Below are 22,386 nucleotides of genomic sequence, written 5' to 3' on the forward strand. Positions count from 1 at the left end.
CAGAGGCAGTCAAGGTAAGTTATGCTGCTATTTCTAAGATAGATTTGCATTTGCATTTTTGTAGCAAAATGAACTATACATAAATTATATAACTAGTTTATCTTTCTGGCTTTGAAAATAAAGATCATTAAACACATCAATGAGCAATTTCTTTTGGCTACTGGAGTTATTTGATACTATTTCACATTTCCTGTGCTTTATGAACAACTTTAAGATTTTATTACTTATTGATTCATTTATGAGTAAGATAGGAGGAACAAGAAAGAACTAAACATTACTTTGGTACATGTGCTGCAGGGGATTGAACTATGGGCCTAATGCTTGAGAGTCCAATCATTTATCCACTGTGCCACCTCTGGACCACTGAACAATTTTAAAATTTTTAATTCTACTACTACATTTGAACTGTAGAAGAAAATCTAGTTTGTCCAACTCATCACTACAACACAATTCATCCCCATATTTACTGGACCACTGTTCAACTCTGGCTTTTAAAAATATATATTTTATTTTAATGAGTGAGAGATACATAGAGAAAGAGAGACCAGAGCACTGCTCAGCTCTGGCGTATGGTGATGCTGGGGATTGAACCTGGAACCTCAGAGAGAGACATGAAAAAGTCTTTTTGCATAACCATTATACTGTTTCCCCAGCCCTAGCTCCAGCTTTTTATTATTATTATTGATTTAATAATGAATAGCAAGATTGTAAGATAACAGGGGTACAATTCCATACAGTTCTTTTGATAGTGTGAGGGACTGAACCTGGGCCCTGTGAGCTTCAGGCATGAAATCTTACCGCATAACTATATGCTATCTTCCCCGCCCTGATATTTTATTTTTTAATTCACAGATTCCTGGGTAAAAATAAGATGCAGCTTCATTTGCAGTCATATGTATATGCATAAGAAACTTCAGTTCCTTAGCATACCAAATCAGCCAGTTAACTGGCATCCACGGTCTAAGCAGTACCACGCCCTCACTTAGCCCGCCCCTTCCCTTGGCCCCGCCTATGCGCAGTGACGCAGACACGCCCACCTCCGTCTAGCCAATGGTCGGAGACACTTGCAGGGGCGGGGGGGCAGGCTTGAGTCTCGGCCAGTGAGATGGGCCGTCGGGGCCAATCCCGCCCCGCAGGTGCTCAGCCTGAAGATGGCGGCAGCCGTGGAGCTGACGTGCCTCGAGAGATGGCTGGGTTTGCGAGGGGGACGCAAATACGGTGCGCAGGGCGAGCGGCAGGTGAGCGGGGCAGGTGAGCGGGACAGCCGCGCGGCGGGTTGCTGTGAGGCGCGGGAAGCCCGGGAGAAAAGAGGCGGGGCGGATGCGGCTCATCGGAATCCACGTGCTGCTCGGGCCTTGGACGTAGGCCTTCTCAGGGTCGCCAGCGCACAGGGAGGGGACCTGGCCCTGTGACTTTGTAGCCAGTGTTGGCAGGTGCTCGTCTTGTCCAGACCGACCTAAAAAGTGCACTTGCTCTTCTGGTCCAGCCTCAGGCGGAAAAGGGAACCTGCCCAGGGGACCTGCCCCAGTGGCATCAGTCCCGCCGGGAAGGAGGGGACCTGGTCCAGCTGCACACAAAGCCGGGACGAGAAGGCAACTCTGCTTTGTTTGCGCGGCCTGAACTGCTCTTTCTGGGAGTTGTCATCACTCCATCCGTAAAGGGAACCCTAGGAAGACCAACCTGGAGGCTCTAGGTTACGTCAGCGTCAGCATGGCGTATTTTAATGACATCCCTGAAAAGCTCCACCTTGAAGAGCTGTAGCTATATGCTGAAAGATTGTATAGCCTGGGAGATTCAGGTTATAAGATCTGGCCTCCAGCTTCTGGGTCCCACATGCCAGGAATGAGAGGAACGTTGTGCTGATATAATCGAAAAAGTCAGAACCCAGGTTCACAGGATACTGTAACGTACGTGTGTGTGTGTGTGTGTGTGTGTGTGTGTGTGTGTGTGTGTGTGTGTGTGTGTGTGTGAAGATTTAGATATTAACATGAGTGAGAGAGAGAACCAGAGCACTACTTACTTCGGCACATATAGTGTCAGGAATCGAACAAGGTTTTAAAGTTCAAAGCCCTGACCAGTGCGCTATCTCCTAGGCCTCTGGACGTTTGTGTTCTATAAAAATGGTTGTAAGCGGTGAAGGGAATTTGTCTGCAGAGAAATGGTTGTTGGAATACAAACTTTTTTTGTGTGTCCCGCTGAGATTTTTTTCTCTAGTTTTCATTTTCTTTTGTTTAATATATATATAAATTAATTTTTTATTTCTTTATTGGCGATTAATGGCTTATAATAGACAGTAAAACACAATAGTTTGTATATGAATAACATTTCAGTTTTCCACATAACAATGCAACCCCCACTAGGTCCTCCTCTGTCACATGTTCCAGGGGTCTTCATTTTCAGTCCTCTCTTATTTCTGTTCTTCATTGCATCATGTAAAATCTCGAGCACTTCTGTGTTGTTGTTTTTACAGCTAAGTTAACTAAACCTGGAAGGGATGAAATGGGCACCCACAACCCTGATGAGTATCCCTGTCTTTGGTTTTCCCTCTGATCTTATGCTACTTCCTCCCCTGAAGTTATTGCTACCTAGTTTGGTTTCTGTTGTTAGGGAACATTGTCAAGATATGAATCTTACCTTCTAGGAACTTATTATCTGATATGAGACAGTAATAATCAGTTTAGTAAGGCAGAACAGAATGCATATGAATGGAAGGAAACATTGGTGAGAAGCATGGAGAAAGTTAATTCAGACAAGCTGATGTTAGAAGACTGATCAGTTGTGACTATCTGGGCAACAGGTGGATCACTAAGATAAATGCTCTCATATATTCAATCCAAAATGATAGTTTGAATTCAACTTGTGAAAAGCTTTGGGATTTTAGAGTAGAGGAAAGCTAGGAGAACCATTTTAGGCATGTTCCTGGGGGCATAAAACTATAGTAGTTTTGCTTGATCTTGGTAGCTAGCATGAGGTTGGATGAGAATACTGTCTGAGAGAAGGGTGTCAGAGTGGAGAAAGAGGCTAGAAAGTTGGATTAGGGAAGGGAGTAGTTCCATTCTTATAAAAAAAGAATTTTGTGGCTAAAACTATTTACCTCCATCCACCTGCTCCAGGGCCCATATGTAAATGCATATTTATATTTAGTACCAGAGCCTGTGTAGCCTCTCTCTAAGTCCCTATGGTCTGAGCTTATAGCTCATGGTCACAGCTGAGGAACATTGCAGGCTGCACTCATTTCAGGACCTTTTTTTTTTTTTCAAGTGGCAGGGTAGGATATGCCCAGCCTCCCTTCAGAGACTGGGGTTATCCCTGCCATCATTGCTTTATGGTAGAGCCAAGGTCCTGAGAGGGCCCACAAGATGTTGTTCCTTATGGAAGTGACAAGTGGTAGTGGAGAGAGGGACCCTTTAGAGGTCAAGGTCCATCATATATGTATGGGAATGCAAGGATTTCCTAACTAGGACCCCAGATGATCAGGTAGTGTGATATTGACCAAACAGGCCATTATTAAGTGGGCCAGTCTCTTGGTGATGGCTGTTTTTCCATTGAATACCACTTTCTTTTCAATTTCTCTAATGCTTCACTTAATTATGACAAAAAATTAATAATGCTCAGTTTCTTACAGTATAACCATCTAAAAAGCAGGATTATTTTTCAGATGTTTCCATGAAGACTTGGCCACTATAGATGGCCCTAATTATATCTGAAAATGTTCTTTTTAAAATGTGAAAGATTGGCTGGCTTAGAACTGATGGATATGCAGTACATGCAAGTAGGTCACATTCTAGTTCCTACCTAGTTACTGAGCTCACCAGTTTTCAATATGTTAGATAACATGGCACTGAGTCAAAGCCCAAACCACTCATGAAGTCTTCATCACTCTGTTTTGTCATTATGGAAGTCAGGTTTAACTTACATTCACCGTGCTAATAGAGTATGGATAGGGGTGAGCTTAATTGAGTTAATTCCATATTATTATACCATGGCTTCCATTTTCTTGTATATACTCATAAATTATGCATAACCATCACACTGAATTTTGCAACACTATCACCATTTCATTGTCAAGCATATGTCACGCAGCCATAAATTATTGAACTGCTGTTTTCCTGACTTTCACTTCTATATAATTTAGTATCTTAGGGTGAAAATCCTAGTCTGCTTGAGAAACAATTGAAGTTACTTAGAATTTATAATCATAATGTCATTTGTTTTTAAATTTACCAGAAACTCTTGCTTTTTTTTTTTTTTTTTCTTTTTTAAGGTTCCTGTCCTTCAAACAAACAATGGTCTAAGTCTAACAGGATTGACAACTATAGCAGCTTACCTGGTCAAGCAAGCCAACAAAGAATATTTACTTGGGAACACTGCAGAGGAAAAGGCAATTGTTCAGCAGTGGCTAGAATATAGGGTAACTCGAATAGATGGGCCCTGTGGTAAAGAGGAAGTCCGCATTCTCTTGAAGGTACTGTGACCTCTTTGCAGACTGGAATACAGGAACTATTATGAGGAGTCCCCTCCTTAAAATTAGGTAACTAAAGCTAAGGCCTCTGTCCTTGTTTCCTTCTGACTCAAGGTGCTTTGTGCCTTTGAGTACCTTACCTGGAAAGGATCTGCCTCTGCTATGTTTCCCGTCCTCATCACCCCTGTCTAGATTTCTATTCAGATACTCTTCCTCCTAAACATATTTCGCCACCTCTCCTGCTAGGTGCACTTCCTTGTTCTGTGTGTTTTTCCTTCATAGCTCTCATTAGATTCCCTAATTATAGCTTTACAAATTATGTTTCTTTGTTTTTAACCAGAGCACTGTTCAGCTCTGGCTTATGGTAATGTAGGGAATTGAACCTGGAACTTTGGAGCCTCAGGCATGAGAGTCTGTTTGCATACCTTTATGTTGTCTACTCTCTGCCCACATAATTATTTTTTAAGTGCCAGGTTACTGTCTGTTTTTCCCCCTTGTGGAGCTGACTCTATAAGAGATAAAGTCTGGAGTTTGACCCCCTTGTATTAAATGTGCAAGAGTGATGCTCTGGCTCTCTCTTCATTGCTCTCTTTCTCTCCCTCCCTCCCTCTCTCTCTCTCTCTCTCTCTCTCTCTCTCTATATATATATATATATATATATATATATATATATATATTTCAATTTGAATTTCCTTTCCCAAGAGGCCAGATGAAGAATAAAAAATTCAGTGATTAAAAAATATAGACCAAATATGACTACAGATTCACCAAAAGTAAAAAAACAAACAAAAAAACTCATTAGATGTCATTTCTGTGAAGTCCATCATTTCCTAGTTGTGAAATAAGATCTTGTAGCAACAATTTCTCTCTTTCTCTTTAATAGGTGTGGAGAAATAGTTCAAAATTATTCTTGATGGGTACTGTCTAGAGACTGAAAGGAAATACAGTTCAGGATTTGTTCCTTTTTGGATCTGTCAATCTGTCATCCACCTTGTTTTTTTTTTTCTCCAGTTGAGAAATAATTGACATGCATTACTTTAAGACGGGCAGCATGATGGCTAAGTTTATGCATTTGATGGATTGATTATCACAGTAAGTGATAATCCATCTTCTCAGAGATATAAGAAAGAAAGGCAAAAATTAGTTTTTCCTTGTGATGGAAATCTTATATTTGTTCTTTTAGCATCTTTTCTATGTCCCATAAAAAAGCTATGGTCATCCTTTTCTATATTTCGCCATTCTAACACCCATGCAGACTTGTCCTCTGTCTCTGCCAAGCTTGGCAGCACTCCCATCTAAAGCATATTTTCCTCTTAAGTGAATGTGAAATTCCAGAGACATCAAAAATAAAGTCCTGTCTCTTTAACCAGTTTCCCAAAAAGGAGAGATTATAGCAAAGCACTTAATTCTGAAAGACATGAGCAGAATTTTTAAATAAAATTTATAAAATTTATAAGTTCCAAAGTTGCATCCATCAATTTGGTACTAGAGACAGAATAATTTGTTTTTATACTCTTTTCATGTTTTCTACTTTTCTGTAGAATATTTAATGATAGAACAAAAATAAATAAGATAGAACTCTATAAGAGAAATATGTTTTAAACTTTGGAAATAGCAGGAGAAACATTGGGGGGAGGATATAGTAAACAGCAGACACTAGCTTATGAATATTTTTGATTGTGTAAAATTCTCTTCTGCCAGGAAAACATATCAGTAATCAGAAAAATATTACCTAATTGTAGCTTTTTTAAAATTCTTGTAGTCTTCATAATCTCTAACTAAAAGAAATAATGGATCCTATTTATATTTTATCAAAGTCGATTATTTTGAAGACATCTGGAGGAAAACGGTGTCATTCAGTAGGTTACTATAGAACTTAAATAGTAGTCCACCCATATATCATTTTGATTCTTCTACATTTGTCTTCTGATTATGTCCACTTTTTTTTTTTTTCGTGTGTTCATTTCTTTGCTGTTCCTAGCAAGCCTGTATTCATGAATCACTTTGAAAGTTACTGTCTTTAGATGAAGATGTGGGCAAACTCAAGGAGATTTAATTCAATTCAAAAAATAATAACTGATTACTGAATCACTATGTCCCAGGCATCTGGGGTGTGATTTGAGAATCAAAATGAAATGCTCTCAACAGTTGAAGACTTTTTCCCCACCATAAATGTTATTGGCCAGTGGAAAGTGTCTGATAGCTAGTCTTTAGAGCAGCCAAGGTGGTTTGTCAGTTAATAGTTCATGCAGACTATTTATCACCTTTAGGGTATGTGAATTTTATGTCTTCATATACATTCCTGTGCCATAAATTTCATATTAAGTTTTGGAAGGACCAAAAAAATCATACGGTGTTTTTATCTAGATTTGCTTTCTTTTCTGAGGAAACTAGGAAAAATAAACTATGAAGACTTTTGATTCCTCACAAACTTGATACATGCTTTGTTATCTAATATCCGTTTTTTTAAAAAATTAGGTTTTTTAAAAATTTTTTTTAATCTTTGTCATTTCTGTTTAGAGACAGAAATCGAGAGGAAAGGGGAGATAGAGACAGAGAGACAGAAGGGCTCCCGCAGCCCTGCTTCACCACTCGTGAAGCCATCCTCCTGCAGGTGGGGACTTGGGGCTTGAACCTGGATCCTTGCACACTGTAATATGGGCACCACCACCTAACCCCTTTTTATTTGTTATTAATAGCATGTTATGGGTGGAGGTAGATAGTATAATGGTTATACTGAGGCTCCAAAGTCCCAGTGTCAGTCCACCATAAGCCAGAGCTGAGCAGTGTGCTCTGGTTAAAAAAACAAACATATACATGATTATAAGATTAGGGTTTGAGCACTTGTACATCACATCACTACACCCCACCCAGACTAATAGCCTTCTGAATGTTTTGTGTCAGATGATATGGTAGTGCTTTAACTATCATTACTATTTTGTAATTAAATTTTTTGTTTCTTTCTAGGATCTTAATTCTTACCTTGAGGATAAAGTCTACCTTACAGGATATAACTTTACCTTAGCAGATGTCTTACTGTACTATGGGCTGCACCGCTTTATAGTGAGTATTTGAATAAGTAAAGGATCTGTGTGTGTAATGTTTAAAATGATTTGATTTGTCTCAGATTTAAATCAGATTTACATTTTGATTATCAGATAAAAATAAAAGGAGTTATTTTTACACAAGGTGCCCTATGCAGAAATCCTTTCCATGTGTCCATCTATCAGAGAGCTTCCTACTCCTTGGCATGCTTTTCCTGTTTTTGCTTGTGCTTCTCTTCACAACTGCTTCTCTTACCACCCTTTACACCTGGACCCCATCCTATTCTTGTAGTACACTTTTGGACCCATAAATTCCTTTCTTCATCCTCTGGGCAGCCTTTATTTATTTATTTTAATTTCTTTATTGGGAGATTAATGTTTTACATTTGACAGTAAATACAATAGTTTGTACATGCATAGCATTTCTTTTTTCTTTTTAATTTCTTTATTGGGGAGTTAATGTTTTACATTTGACAGTAAATACAATAGTTTCTACATGCACAACATTTCTCAGTTTTCCACATAATAATACAACCTCCACTAGGTCCTCTGTCATCCTCTTTGGACCTGTACACTCCACTCCCCTACCCACCCACCCCAGAGTCTTTTGCTTTGGTGCAATACACCAACTCCAGTACAGGTTGTACTTGTGTTTTCTCTTCTGATCTTATTTTTCAATTCTGCCTGAGAGTGAGATCATTTCATATTCATCCTTCTGTTTCTGACTTATTTCACTTAACATGATTTCTTCAAGATCAGCTGAAAACGATGAAGTCACCATTTTTAATAGAGTAGTATTCTATTGTGTATATAGACCACAACTTGCTCAGCCACTCATCTGTTCTTAGGCACCTGGGTTGCTTCCAGGTTTTGGCTATTACAAATTGTGCTGCCAAGAACATAGGTATACACAGACCTTTTTGGATGGGCATGTTGGGTTCCTTAGGATATATCCCCAGGAGAGGAATTGCAGGATCATGGGGTAGGTCCATTTCTAACCTTCTGAGAGTTCTCCAGACTGTTCTCCACCGGGGTTGGACCAATTGGCATTCCCACCAGCAGTGAAGGAGGGTTCCTTTGACCCCACAACCTCTCCAGCATTTGTTGCTGTTACCTTTTCTGATGTATGACATTCTCACAGGAGTGAAGTGGTATCTCAATGTCTTTATTTGCATTTCTCTGACATCAAAAGACTTGTTGCATTTTTTCATGTGTTTCTCAGCCTTTTGAATCTCTTCTGTGGTGAATATTCTGTCCCTGTCCTCCCCCCATTTTTGGATGGGGTTATTTGTTTTCTTGTGGTTGAGTTTGGCAAGCTCTTTATGTATTTTGGTTATTAGCCTCTTGTCTGATGTATGGCATGTTAAGATCTTCTCCCATTCTGTGAGGGGTCTCTTGGTTTGGGTAGTGGTTTCTTTTGCTGTGCAGAAGCTTTTTAATTTGATGTAATCCCATAGGTTTATGCTTGCCTTAGTCTTTGTAATTGGATTCGTTTCATTGAAGATGTCTTCAAAATTTATGCAGAAAAGAGTTCTGCCAATATTTTCTTCTAAGTATCTGATAGTTTCTGGTCTAACATCCAAGTACTTGATCTACTTGGAATGTACTTTTTTTTTTTTTTTATTTAAGAAAGGAGACATTGACTACACAGAAACCTTGATGGCTACATAATGCCATTTCATTTTTTTTTAAATATACTCTCCCCATCCCATTCTTCCAACCTCCACCTACAAAAGTGAAATGAAGAAGAGATGAAAAATACAACTTGAAATAACGTTGAACATTCAGCAAGAGGTCGGCAAATAGTCACCAGGTTCCAGATGTCAGCCAGACTTCTCTGGACAGACAACCCCACCAATGTGTCCTGGAGCTCCGATTCCCCAGTACCCCACCCCACTAGGGAAAGAGAAAGGCAGACCGGGAGTATGGATCAATCTGCCAACACCCATGTTCAGTGGGGAAGCAATTACAGAAGCCAGACCTTCCACCTTCTGAATCCCACAATAACCTTGGATCCATACTCCCAGAGGGTTAAAGAATCTAGAGTAACAGAGTAGAAAGCTTGTCTCTTTACACTTGAAAACAGACATAGTTTTCTACCCAGGGAGAAAGAAAGGTGAAGAGATAAAGGGCAAATAACCAAAATATATAAAGAGCTAAAAAAAAAAATCAGCATAAACAACAACAACAACAATTAACTCCATTAAAAAAATGGAGAGAGGACAAGGATAGAATCTTCATCAAAAAGGGTATCCAGATGACAAGCAGATATATGAAGAAATACTCAGAGTCAGTGAGCATCAGAAAAGGCAATGAAGACGAAGATGAGACACCTGTGAGAATGTCATACAACAGGAAGTACTTGCAGGAATGTGGGGAAAAAAAAGGAAAATTTCTTTACTGCTGGTGGGAATGTAAATTGGCCCAATCCCTATGGAAGGTAATTTGGAGATGTCTCCTGACATTAGAACTATATCTACTCTACAACCCAGCAATCCCTCTCCTGGATCTACCTAAAGAAAACATAAACACCTATTTAAAGAGATCTGTGTACACCAATGTTCACAGAAGAATTATTTGTAATATCCCAATCATGGCAGCAATGCAGGTGCCCAATGACAGATGAATGACTAGGAAAGTCTTGGTATATAAATAATAGAATAATATTCTGCTATTAAAATGGTGAAATCATATTCTTTGCTTTATCGTACATGGAATAATGTCAACAAAATCAATAAGAACAGTAATAACTACAACAATAAAAACAACAAGGGCAACAAGAGGACCTTGTGGGGGTTGTATTGTTATGTGGAAAACTGAGAAATGTTATCCAGTACAAACTATTGTATTTAGTGTTGAATGTAAAACATTAAGCCCCCAATAAAGAAATTTTAAAAAAAAGAAAGGAGACATTAACAAAACCGTAGGCTAGGAGGCTTACAACTCTACACAATTCCCGCCACCTGATCTCCGTATCCCATTCTCTATCCCTGTGGGACTATGGACCCAGGGTCGTTGTGGGTTGCAGAGAGTGGAAGGTCTGGCTTCTGTAATTGCTTCCCTGCTGAACAGGGGCGTTGACTGGTCAAACGATACTCCCAATCTGCCTCTCTCTTTCCCTAGTAGGGTGGGGCTCTGGGGAAGCGGAGCTCCAGGACACATTGGTGGGGTCATCAGTCCAGGGAAGTCTGGTCGGCATCATGCTGGCATCCAGAACCTAGTGGCTGAAAAGAGACTTAACATACAAAGCCAAACAAATTGTTGAACAATCATGGACCTAAAGGCCTGGAATAGTGCAGATGAAGTGTTGGGGGGTACTCACTGCAGTCTCTTGTGTACTTCTGCTTTAAGGGATATATTTTCCCCTGGTTTATGGACACGTGTGAACATATGCTCTGTCTCAGGGAACCTGGTCTATATCTAGATTTGGGAACTTTATTGGGGAGTGGTCCACCTGGAATGGAATTAGAGAATACTGTGAAAGGAAAGGTCTCACCCAAGTGATGAAGCTGAAGGGTTGTCATTCCACACCTGAAGTCTGTGGACACAGTCTGAAGTGAAGCATGTTGAGGTGGCGGTGCGTTGATTAGGTTGCAACTGGTGGATGCAATATTATTTGGTATGAATTGAGAGAAGCATGCAGGAAAGTGGGTCCTACCCTAAGGTTCCAGGACTAGGGGAAATATAGGCTCTATTGTGGAGATGTGGTTCAAGAAGACAATGGATAGTTATTGTTATCATCACATTATTTGGTAATTGGGTTCGCTTTGAAAAGTCTCTTTGTTAGGGTTTGCTGTATAGTACCCAGCATCTTGTATATAGCTGTGCCATCGGTTGCTTCTGTTCTACCTGGTCTAGACTTTTGAGAGAGAGTTAGCATATCAAAGACTCAGCCTATGTATTAAAATGACTCAGTCTGTGTTTTAAAAAGTTCGAGACATACGATCAATTTTTCCCCTCTCATATTAATTAAATAGTGGTTTATATGACTATACTTTAATAGGAGTGGGAATTTACTTTTTTATTTGGTGAAATATAGTGGGTCAGTTGCATTCTTCTGCATGTTTCAACCCATTTTTTCCAACACCATTTGTTGGAGAGACTCTGCTTTCCCCATTTAATAGTCTGGGCACCTTTGTCAAAGATTAGATTATCTAATCTTTGTGCGGGTGTAGGGGCTTAGTTCTGGGCTCTCACTTCTATTCCACTGGTCAGTGTGTCTATTTCATGTTCCAGTACCAAGTAGTTTTGAGAACAACGGCCCTATAATACAATTTGACATCTGGGAGTGTGATGCCTCCGGTTCTGTTCTTCTCAAGATTGTTTTGGCAATTCTAGGTCTTTTCTGGTTCCAGATAAACATTTGTAGCATTTGTTCTATTCTCCTAAAAAATGTGGTTGGGATATTGATGGGGATGGCATTAAATCTGTATATGGCTCTGGGTAGAATATTCATTTTGATGTTGTTAATTCTTGCAACCCATGAACATGGAATATCTTTCCACTTGTTTGTGTCTTTTTCAATTTCCTTGAGTAGTGACTCATAATTTTCAGTATACAAGTTTTTTACTTCTTTGGTTATGTTTACTCCTAGATATTTTATTGTTTTTGTTGCTCTAGTAAAAGGGATTTCTGGATTTCATGTTCTTCTAACTTAGTGTTTGCATAGAGGAATGCCACTGACTTTTTTGTATGTTAATTTTATAGCCTGACACCTTAGTGTATTGCTTGATGATTTCCAAAAGCTTCTTACTGGATTCCTTGGGTTTTTCTATGTATACTATCATGTCATCTGCAAATAGGGAGAGTTTGACTTCTCTTCCAATCTGTATCCCTTTAATACCTTGCTCCTGCCTGATTGCTATGGCAAGAACTTCCAACACTATGTTGAATAGTAATGGTGACAGTGGATGATTACCTAGATACCTAAGAACTTCCAAAATTAAGAGGAACTAGATAACGTGAACAGGCCCATCACAGCTAATGCAATGGAGACAGTTATCAAAAACCTTCCCAAAAATAAAAAGTCCTGGACTAGATGGTTTTACAAATGAATTCTACAAAACGTGTGTGTGTGTGTGTGTGTGTGTGTGTGTATACACATATACATACGTATCAGCAGTAGGGAGAGGAAATATTCTGGCAAAGAAGGCCTTGAGTAGAATGTTTTTTCCAGCATAGGGAACTACTGATCATTGCTTCAGATCACACCATCTGCCAAATCACTCCTTCAGTGTCCTAGGTGGCCTCTAGGGCCTGCAGTTTTCAGGTAGATAACCATGTCTCATCAAATTCTGCATGTTATGTGGAGGTCCCACTAATAACTCTTAAAGAACTATCCCTGTTGATATTCCCTACCTAGAAGGTAGAGTCTTTTTTTTTTTTTTCATATAGTGACTATGATGCTATAACATATATTTCAAAATAAAATTGAGTTGATAGTGTGGGATTCACTGTGTTGACCTCCCATCTGGATTGGTAGGAATCCAGAGCAGAGCCTTTCTCCCACCCCATGCCACTGCAGATAAGAGTACCAGAAGAAATGAACGTCCTTCTCAAGGTTCAAGCCTTAGTCCAAAAACCATACTAGAAATAATCACAGTGTGGGGTTAGTTCAATGGAAATAACCCAAAGAGGGGAGGATGTCTGTTGCCTTACCATCCTAAACACTTCCAATCTTATCTAATCTTATAAAAAAATAAATAACTGGAGAGGACCATAGATATCTGCAAAGCCCTGCATTGAAGTCTCAGCTCAGCCCACATGAGAATATTAAGGCACCAGAGGATGGTGGAGATATATATATATATATATATGTTGTTGTTTTTTCCCCCAACTAAAAATGTTAGGTTAGCTAAAAATGTTAGGCTAGCTCTGGAACAGTGGTATCACTAAACACAAGGCCCCAGCACCAAAAAAAGAAAAACAATTGTCACTAGTATTCAGTTCAAGCAGATGCAGTATAGTGAAGTATAGATGGGCTGCCTATTTCTGTTCATCAGTTTCTCTTCCTTTTTTTTGATCTTTGGCTCCATGTGTTTGACATATTGTTCTTTTTTTAATATTTATTTTGTTATTATTTATTTATTCCCTTTTGTTGCCCTTGTTGTTTTATTGTTGGATAGGACAGAGAGAAATGAAGAGAGGGCGGGGAAGACAGACAGGGAGAGAAAGATAGACACCTGGAGACCTGCTTCACCGCTTGTGAAGCGACTCCCCTGCAGGTGGGGAGCCAGGGCTCAAACCGGGATCCTTATGCGGGTCCTTGTGCTTTGCGCCACATGCACTTAACCTGTTGCGCTACAGCCCAACTCCCCTTGACATGTTGTTCTATGTAATCAGCAAGCACTGTGCACATGGCAGCAGCTAGGGTACTTCTGTTATCCAGATAACCTGCCAAGTTTCTTTTCTGGGGTAAGCCTATGTTATCATGGCTGAGTTACTCCATTTCGAGGGTCTGTCTCAGTTCCCTTTGAGGGTGGTACCTTGCTCTTCCTCTGGTAGATGACTTGGTGACAGTTAGTCATCACTAGTGACTCTGTGCTCTGTAATGTTGTAATGTGACATAAGCAGGGGACCCCATCTGAAAAGTTCTCACAAATTATCAGGATGGAAAGTGTTTGTTTAGTGTAGCTTCATTAGAATGTCTGCCTAGTGAGCAAAGGTAACAACAAATCCAGGCCTGTGAACATTTCCTCACACTCAGGACAGGCTCCAAAGTAATCTAAAAAAAAGTAAAAGTGGATAAATTAATCTAGTCCCTTTGAAAAAGTTCTGTGTGTTTCAAATGAGATTTTTCTGGCGGGAAATGTGGGCAGATTTACATTCTCCAAAATAGATTATCTAATTTAAGGGTTTTGGAATTTACTAGCACATGACATTTTTGATTTTTCTAGAATGTGGTTCTGTTCATAACCACAACATTACAGATTCCAGATGTGCAGTTCTAGGTGAAAATGTTGATTTTTCTGTGTGCTGTGTCTGATGTTCTTTTAAACAATACTTCTGCTACATAGTGTACCTGCTTTGCTATGTGCACGACTCAGGTTTCAGCCTGGTCCCACTGCATTGGAGAAAGCTTCAGTGCTGTGCTATCTTTCCCCCTCTCCATATATCTGAAAAGATAAACCTGGAGTAGTACAGCCCCAGAGTACAAGCAAATAAAAATAAATAAATAAATAAATCAATAAATAAAAACAGGCCTAGTAGCAGCATGCATTAGTCCTTTATGGTAGTGATGCAGTAGCATCACTAAATATGAACTCTTAAATTGTAAGCACACACTGCACTTTCTACCCTTTTCAAGATCTGAGTGCGTTTGCATAGAGATCAGATAAACCTTGGTAGCTTATTTGCAAATGCTTTCTACTTGACATATTTTCATTCACTCTAAAAAATAAGATTTCTGGGTCCATACTCCCAGCGGGTTAAAGAATAGGAAAGCTATCAGGGGAGGGGATGGGATATGGAGTTCTGGTGGTGGAAATTGTGTGGAGTCGTACCCTTTTTATCCTATGGTTTTTGTCAGTGTTCCCTTTTTATAAATAAAATTTTTTTTTAAAAAAACCAGTATATCCATAAAAAAGTAACATCTCAAAATGGCCATATGGAGACTTAAAAATATTTAATGGGGGGATTAGTGGTTTACAGTAAATACAGTTGTTTATACAAGTGTAAAATTTCTCAATTTTCTACAAAACATTCTCATCCTAGGTCCTCCTCCACTATCATGCACCCCCACCTCGAGTCCTTTACTTTGGTGCAATACACCAAACCTAGTCCCACTTCTACTTTCTGGTCCCCTTTCTGTTCTTCTCAGCTTCTATCCATAAGTCTGATCAACCCATATTGATCCTTCTCTTTCTGGATTATCTCACTTAACATGATTCCTTCAGGCTCCTTTCAAGATTCAATGAAGGAGAATTCATCATTCTTAATAGCTGAGTTACTGCTGTGATATTTCCATTGCAAATATCACAGCTTTCTTAGCCACACATCCTTCGTTGGACAACTAAATTGATTCCAAATTTTGGACTATTAACAAATTGTGCTGCTATGAGCATAAGGTATATACTTTTCTTTTTGGATAGGTGTGTTTGATTCCATAGGATATATTCCCAGGAGAGGAATTGCTAGGTCATAGGGTAGGTTCATTTCTAGCTTTCTGAGAGTTCTCCAGACTGCCCTCCAAAGGGGTTGGACCCATTTACATTCCCACCAGCAACGCAGGACAGTTCCTCTACCCCTACAGCCTTTCCAGTATTTGTTGTTACTGTCCTTTTTGATGTATGACATTCTCATAAGCGTGAAGTGTTATCTCATTGTTGCCTTTATTTGCATTTCTCTGACAATAACTTTGTGCATTTTTAATAATTTTTTGTTATCAATAATTTGTGACAAGATTATAAGATTACCATGTATAGTGACACTGGAGCATTTTTTCATGTCTGTTGGCCTTTTTGATCTCTGGTAAATAGTCTGTTCATATCATGGAGATTTAAAATGAAAGGATTCTGAAAGACTTAAGATGTAAGAAAGTGATCAGACTAGAATCACTTATTTCAGCAGCTGGTATGACTTCTGTTTGCCTTAACTGTCAGCAGTTTGTGGAAGCTAGTTTTTATCTTACTTGTTTAAGAAAAGTCACCCACATTTCCTGTTAGATTTGCAGTTATGTTTTTGTAGTGGCTGAGTGTTTAAAGACCTTGTGTTTTCTTTTGAAGCAAGTGGTAAAGGTCACATGTGGTAAAGATTTAGAAAAAGAACAAGAATATATAACTTTGACAAAGTGTATTTTACCATTGAAATACAGACTTAAGATTCTATGTATTCCACAATGGTGGTTGTTGGGCCTCCAACAACAGTATTTCATTGCAAACAGAATAATGGAATTCTTCATTGTAATCACGAATTCTCTTATTGAAATTTTTTTTTGTAAGGAAATTTTGTTCTTTTATTTATGCTTTGGAATTTTTTTATTAGTGATTTAATAGTGATTAACAAGATTTTAAGATAACGGGTACAATTCTATACAGTTCCCACCACCAGCATTGTGTCCCATCCCCTCCATTGGAAGCTTCCCTATTCTTTATTCCTTTGGGAGTCTGGACCAAAATGTAAAGAAATATTCTTCCCTAGTTTGTTCAGCTGATGTGTTAATTCTTTATCTCCATGCCACAGACTGGCACTATCATAGTGGAAACAATTATAGTAGCAGATTTCTGATAGCAAATGCTAATAACCCCTTAAGTCTCTGTTACAGCAGCTTATCTATAGCCTTTAAACCTGAAATAGATTTAAATGAGAGTCTCACTGCTAAAAAATGTAAGTACTAATAGCGGTAGACTTTCTTACTCCCTTTCTTTTCCACTATTCAGGAGGTTAATGATTTGCAGTCGACAGTACAATACAATGGATTGTACATGTGTAACATTTCTCAGTTTTCCACATAACAATCTTGGTCCTCCTCTCCATCATGTTCAAAGACCTGAACACTTCCCTGCACCCTAGTGTCTTTTACTTTGGTGCAACTTTCTTGTAACTAATATGACTTTATTAGTGATTTAATAATGGTTTATAATTGTAGGGCTACAGGAGGCAGAGATAAACCTGTGAGATCACTGAAGGTAATGGGAAAGATTCATGACATAGTAGTTTCCAAATGTCATAAAAGCAAAAAAGAGAAAAAAATGGCAACACCCTTTCTGTTCTATGTCACCTTGGAATAAACAAGAAATGGAGATAGGAGTTCAATTAAATCTTTGTTGAGAAAGCATAGTGTCTACCCATTCAGGGTTTTGTTTTATTTATCCTATTTGGTTTTATTTTATTTATTTATTTTCTGGCTCCAAGGTCATTGCTGGGGCTCTGTGCCTGCACTATAAATCCACTGCTCCCAGAGGCTATTTTTTCCCCTTTGTTGCCCTTGTTTTTATCGTTGTCATCGTTGTTATTATTATTGTTGTTGCTGTCATTGTGTTGGATAGGACAGAGAGAAATCAAGAGAGGAAGGGAAGACAGAGAAGGGGAGAGAAAGATAGACACCTGCAGGCAGACCTGCTTCACCGGGATCCCTGCACTGGTCCTTGCCTTTGCACCATGTGCACTTAACCCACTGCGCTACCACCCAACCCCCTATTTTTTTTTATTTAAGATTTTATTTATTTATGAGAAAGATAGGAAGAGAGAGAGAGAGAACCAGATATCACTGGTACATGGGCTGCCTGGGATTGAACTCAGGGCCTCATTCTTGATAATCCAATGCTTTGTCCATTGTGCCACCTCTATTTTATATTCTGTGATAATGATTGCATACTAAAGCAGTTTTTCCTTTAGTTGTTATTGATCTGGTACCTTGACTGAGTTTCTACCTGTAGAAACAGTCTATACTCACTTCTAATGTCTGTCTCACTAATATGCCTTTAGCCAGCCCAATGCACTAATAGGCTTGATGGCATAAGGGTAAGCCGGGTATTTCTGTGTAGAGACAGTCCTCTGTTTCAGAGACCTGCAGTACCTGTAAATATGTGTTGGATTAATACCAGGAAGAACAGCATTACTTCAACGTTGTTCACAGCTGTAGGCTTCTGCCCTTGATCTTTCACTTTGCCTGACAACTTTTCATGATTCTGGTCCAATATTTGTCCCAAGGAAAGCATGTGAAGTCCCTGCTTTGGAATTTGAACCTAATGAAATGAGATGCACCTATAGTTTTTATTGCACCTCTCTTTTTAAAAAGTCTCTGACCACTCATATAAGTTGGTAGTAAATTCTTCCATCCTCTAAGAGGATGTTGGCTTCACTGCACAGAATTTAGAAAGTCTGCAGTTCATCTGAGGCATGTGTCATTGTAAATAATCTTCGTCCTGGTATGAAACAGTAATCACTTAAAATTAAATGCATCAGTGTCTTCTGGAGTGAGGTTCCCCAGAGTTTAGAAGAGATGAAGCAATAGCCTCTAGACACATCAGCCAATATCTATAAATGTATATTTGCATTTCCATAGTTTTTGTTTGTTTTTAATTTGGAGAAAGAATCCTATTTTAGCCTTTTTGAAGCTATTCTTTTTATTATTTATTTATGAGAAAGAACCAGACATTACTGTGGTACATATGCTGCCAGGGATTGAACTCAGGACCTCACGCTTGAAAGTCCACTGCTTTATCCAATGCATCATCTTCCGGATCACTCGGAAACTATTCTCTTTCTTTCTCCTATCTTTCTTTCCATTTAAACCAAAAACAAAATCTTAGGGCTTCCAGAGCCTGGTTAGTATATGCATCGCATTTGTTCCAACCATGTTGATTTCCCTAAATGCATATCTTACTTTGGACTGACCATAGAAACGTTCAGCGAACTTACAGTTTTTCCAAGTGGCTAAAACTCTTACTCTCAATTTAAATATGTTAACTTTGGAAAACTGGGTCTGGTTTGGGTTTTTTTGGTTTTTTTTTTAACCAGTTCTATTTCAAAGGGTACTAATAGTTGTGATTGTATAATGTCTGTATTGTATTTATTTTTAATCTCTTAGGTTGATCTGACAGTTCAAGAAAAGGAGAAATATCTTAATGTGTCTCGCTGGTTTTGTCACATTCAGCATTATCCAGGCATCAGGCAACATCTGTCCGACGTCATCTTCGTCAAAAACAGACTGTACACCAATGCCCACTAGAAGTCATCTGTGCAGTGGAAATATCGTACATGGAAATTTTATTCTGCACCAGAGGACTGATAAATTGAAATGCCGCCATTCTTTATTTGTTGAACTTGGTAGAACTCTTAAATGTAAACTTGTGTCTAAGTGTTTATTCTTTAGTTGAAACTTTTTATGTAAAACTTCAACTACTGTCAGAACTTGTTGAGATCATTTTAACTACCCTGACAAAACTTATTTTAATTAAAGTTGTAAACCAGTGGCTTAATCTTAAAAAAAGAAAAAATTATCTTCTCAAAGATTGGTATATTTGGTCATTTACTGACCTCTCTTTCACGTTGTGAAATTCATTTCCCCTTTATGGATATTTACAGTACTTTATTTACTAAAAAGTGTAATAAATGTTGCCAAGGACACAGAAAGGGAATACAGATGGATTTGTTTTTAAATATTTATGTGAGCCAGTAAATATGGTTGAAAAACTTTTATGTTTGTTTCTTTACTGTAGTCAAGAGTTCATGGGGGTAAAAATACTGCAGAATGGCTCTAGGGGGAACCAATGTAAGATACAGTCCCTGAGTTAATGGTTCTCGTGTTATTGTATAAAAAGGGGGAAATTCCTGCTCTCCTGCCCACTCTGGACTTGTTAACAACTACATTTCCAACTCTCAAAGCAAGGCTGCTGTTGTATTCAGTGCTGTGTGTAAAGAACCGAGAGATGTCTGCTAATAAATCTGCAATGAGTGGCATCAGTTATTTCCAAGAAAAAGTGGAGTCTCTGAGCAACCTACTGTTTAGCACAACTTGATGTTTTGCTGAAACTAAATAGGACATAATTCAGAGTTCAAGAAGAAAGAGCAGAGACTAAGGGATACACAGCACTAGGCTTTTCTAGCTGTCTGACCTTAAGCAAGTCAGCCTGTTTTTTAAATCCATAAAAATAAGATGCAGAATATTATAACTACACTGTGAAGATTAAAGGAGAATGCCCTGCATGTGAGTGGAAAGTCAGGGGGCACACCTGGTTGAGCGTACATGTTACAATGCACAAGGACCCAGGTTCAAGTCTCTGGTCCCTACCTTCAGGGGGAAGGTTTCACAAGTGGTGAAGCAGTACTGCAGGTATCTGTCTATTTCCCTCTCTCTATCTCCCCTTCCTTCTCAGTTTCTCTGTCTCAATAATAATAAATAAATAATATATTTTTTTAAAAAAAGAAGAAAGAAAAGTGTTTGGGTTCAATCTCTGTATCACTATAAGCCAGAACACGGTTCAGCTTTGGCTGACAGAAGTACCAGAACTGAACTTAGAGCTTCTGAATCTCAGGTATGAAAGATACTAGTTACTTCATTCCACTGCTTTATACTGAGCAAATTGAGCAAATAGTATTTATTTCTCTCTCCCCCCACCCTCACTCTCTCATTCTCTCTCACTCTCTGTCTTTCTCTTTACCAGAGCATTGCTCAGCTCTGGTTTATGGCAATGTGGGAAATTGAACCTAGAACTTTGGAGTCTCAGGCTTGACAGTCTCTGCATAACCATTATACGATCTACCGTAGCCCAGTAGTTTTTATTTCTCAAGTTCACTTTTGATCTGAGACAGATATTAGAACTGCAGACATCAAATCTTTGTGATTGAAACCAAGATAATAAGGACAAGAGGAAAGGTGATATGACCTTTCTGTGAGCCTGCACTCTGAAAACCTTTTTCTGTAAGTCCTCTTAGGAGCCAGAGACGACCCGAACTGCCCCTGCGGCTACAGACAGACTATGACCCACATAGTCAACGACTGCCACCTCTCCAGATTCAAAGGAGGTCTCGAAACTTTACATCAGGCTCAACCTGACGCTGTTGACTGGCTACGGAAGAAGGGCAAACGCTAGAAGAAGAAGAAGTAAGTCCTATTTGTATCTCAGGCATCCCAGCTGGGAAAGAGTCCTGAAATGCCGTCCATTGGCTTGCCCTCACAATCCAGGAAAAAAAAAATCTGTCTTAAAGAAGGAAAGGGAGATGTGGAGGAGATGACTCCTGTGCTAGAGTGCTTGCCTTACATGCATGAGACCCTGAGTTGATCCCTGGCACCTCATATGACAAAAGAAATGTTTAAGGCAAAGAGAATGACAATAAGGTTATAGATTGTATCTGCCAGAGAGAGAGGAGTGTTTAAATAGGTCAAATAAACTAGAGAAATCATTTTTATTAGGGAATTGCCTTTCTATGGATCATCCATTTGCAAAGATTTAGAATGTAATAATATTTTTGACCACAATTTTCACGATTAGACGAACTATTCAGGTTCCTTCAGTATTCAACTATAGCTTGCTCTGTTAATGTGCTTTTTAAAAAAGAGAGAGACTTCAATGAAAAAGTAAAAGCTGTGCAGAATACTGCTCAGCTCTGATATATGTTGTACGGGGTTGCATGCATTCCCTGGAACCTCAGGAAAGTCTGGTGTATTACCTTTATGCTATCTACCCAGTGTTTGTTAATGAACTTTAAATACTTCTAATAGCAATAACATTGTGGCCAGGAACACTGCTCAACTGGTAGAACATAGGGCTTGCGTGCCTGTGGTTCAGTCCATTGAGCCACATGAACCAGCATGGTACTCTGGCTTGTGACAGCTTCCATCCGTATTGGAACCATGGGCCGTAGCGCACCGATTTTAGCGCACAGGGTATTAAGCACAAGGACTGCCCCCAAAATCCCAGTTCCAGCCGCTGGCTCCCCACATGAAGAAGGGTCGCTTCGCAAGCAGTTAATCAGGTCTGTAGGTGTCTATTTTTCTCTCCCTTCTCTGTCTTCTCCTCCTCTCAGTTTCTCTTTGTTGTATCCAACAGTAAAAGTGAAAAAAAATGGCCGCCAGGAGCAGTGGATTCGTGGTGCAGGCACCAAGCCCCAGTGATAACCCTGGGGGCAAAAACCAAACAAACAAACAAACAAAAAAACTGGCCTGGGTATTGCCTAAAACATCTGTGTACATGACTTTAAGATTAAATGAGATGGTTATACAACTTCCAATAAATAAAAACTCACTTGTATATTTTAAATGTGTAAATTTTATGGTATATGAATTACAGCTCAGTAAATTAGCTATAAAAAGGTGGGGGCAGGTAGTGAAACACATCAGTCTTACTATATATGTGTATGAGGCCTTGGATAATAAACTATGGCACATAGAATTCCTAGGAAATAGAATAAAGATTGTTGAGTATCCTTGTGTATAGT

The 22,386-nt window shown here is 39.1% G+C and overlaps 1 protein-coding gene across 1 annotated transcript; it reads left to right on the forward strand.

The window, feature by feature from the left end:
- Positions 1-1,088: 1,088 nt before the first annotated feature.
- On the forward strand, positions 1,089-19,645 carry EEF1E1 (eukaryotic translation elongation factor 1 epsilon 1). Its single transcript, XM_060189199.1, has 4 exons — positions 1,089-1,238; positions 4,265-4,465; positions 7,430-7,525; positions 19,037-19,645. Exons 1-4 carry the CDS (start codon positions 1,152-1,154, stop codon positions 19,175-19,177), a joined length of 525 nt encoding a protein of 174 aa, XP_060045182.1. The 5' UTR covers positions 1,089-1,151; the 3' UTR covers positions 19,178-19,645.
- Positions 19,646-22,386: the final 2,741 nt, after the last annotated feature.

This window comes from Erinaceus europaeus, chromosome 4 (genome assembly GCF_950295315.1).
Source record: "Erinaceus europaeus chromosome 4, mEriEur2.1, whole genome shotgun sequence".
Classification (NCBI taxonomy): Eukaryota; Metazoa; Chordata; class Mammalia; order Eulipotyphla; family Erinaceidae; genus Erinaceus; species Erinaceus europaeus.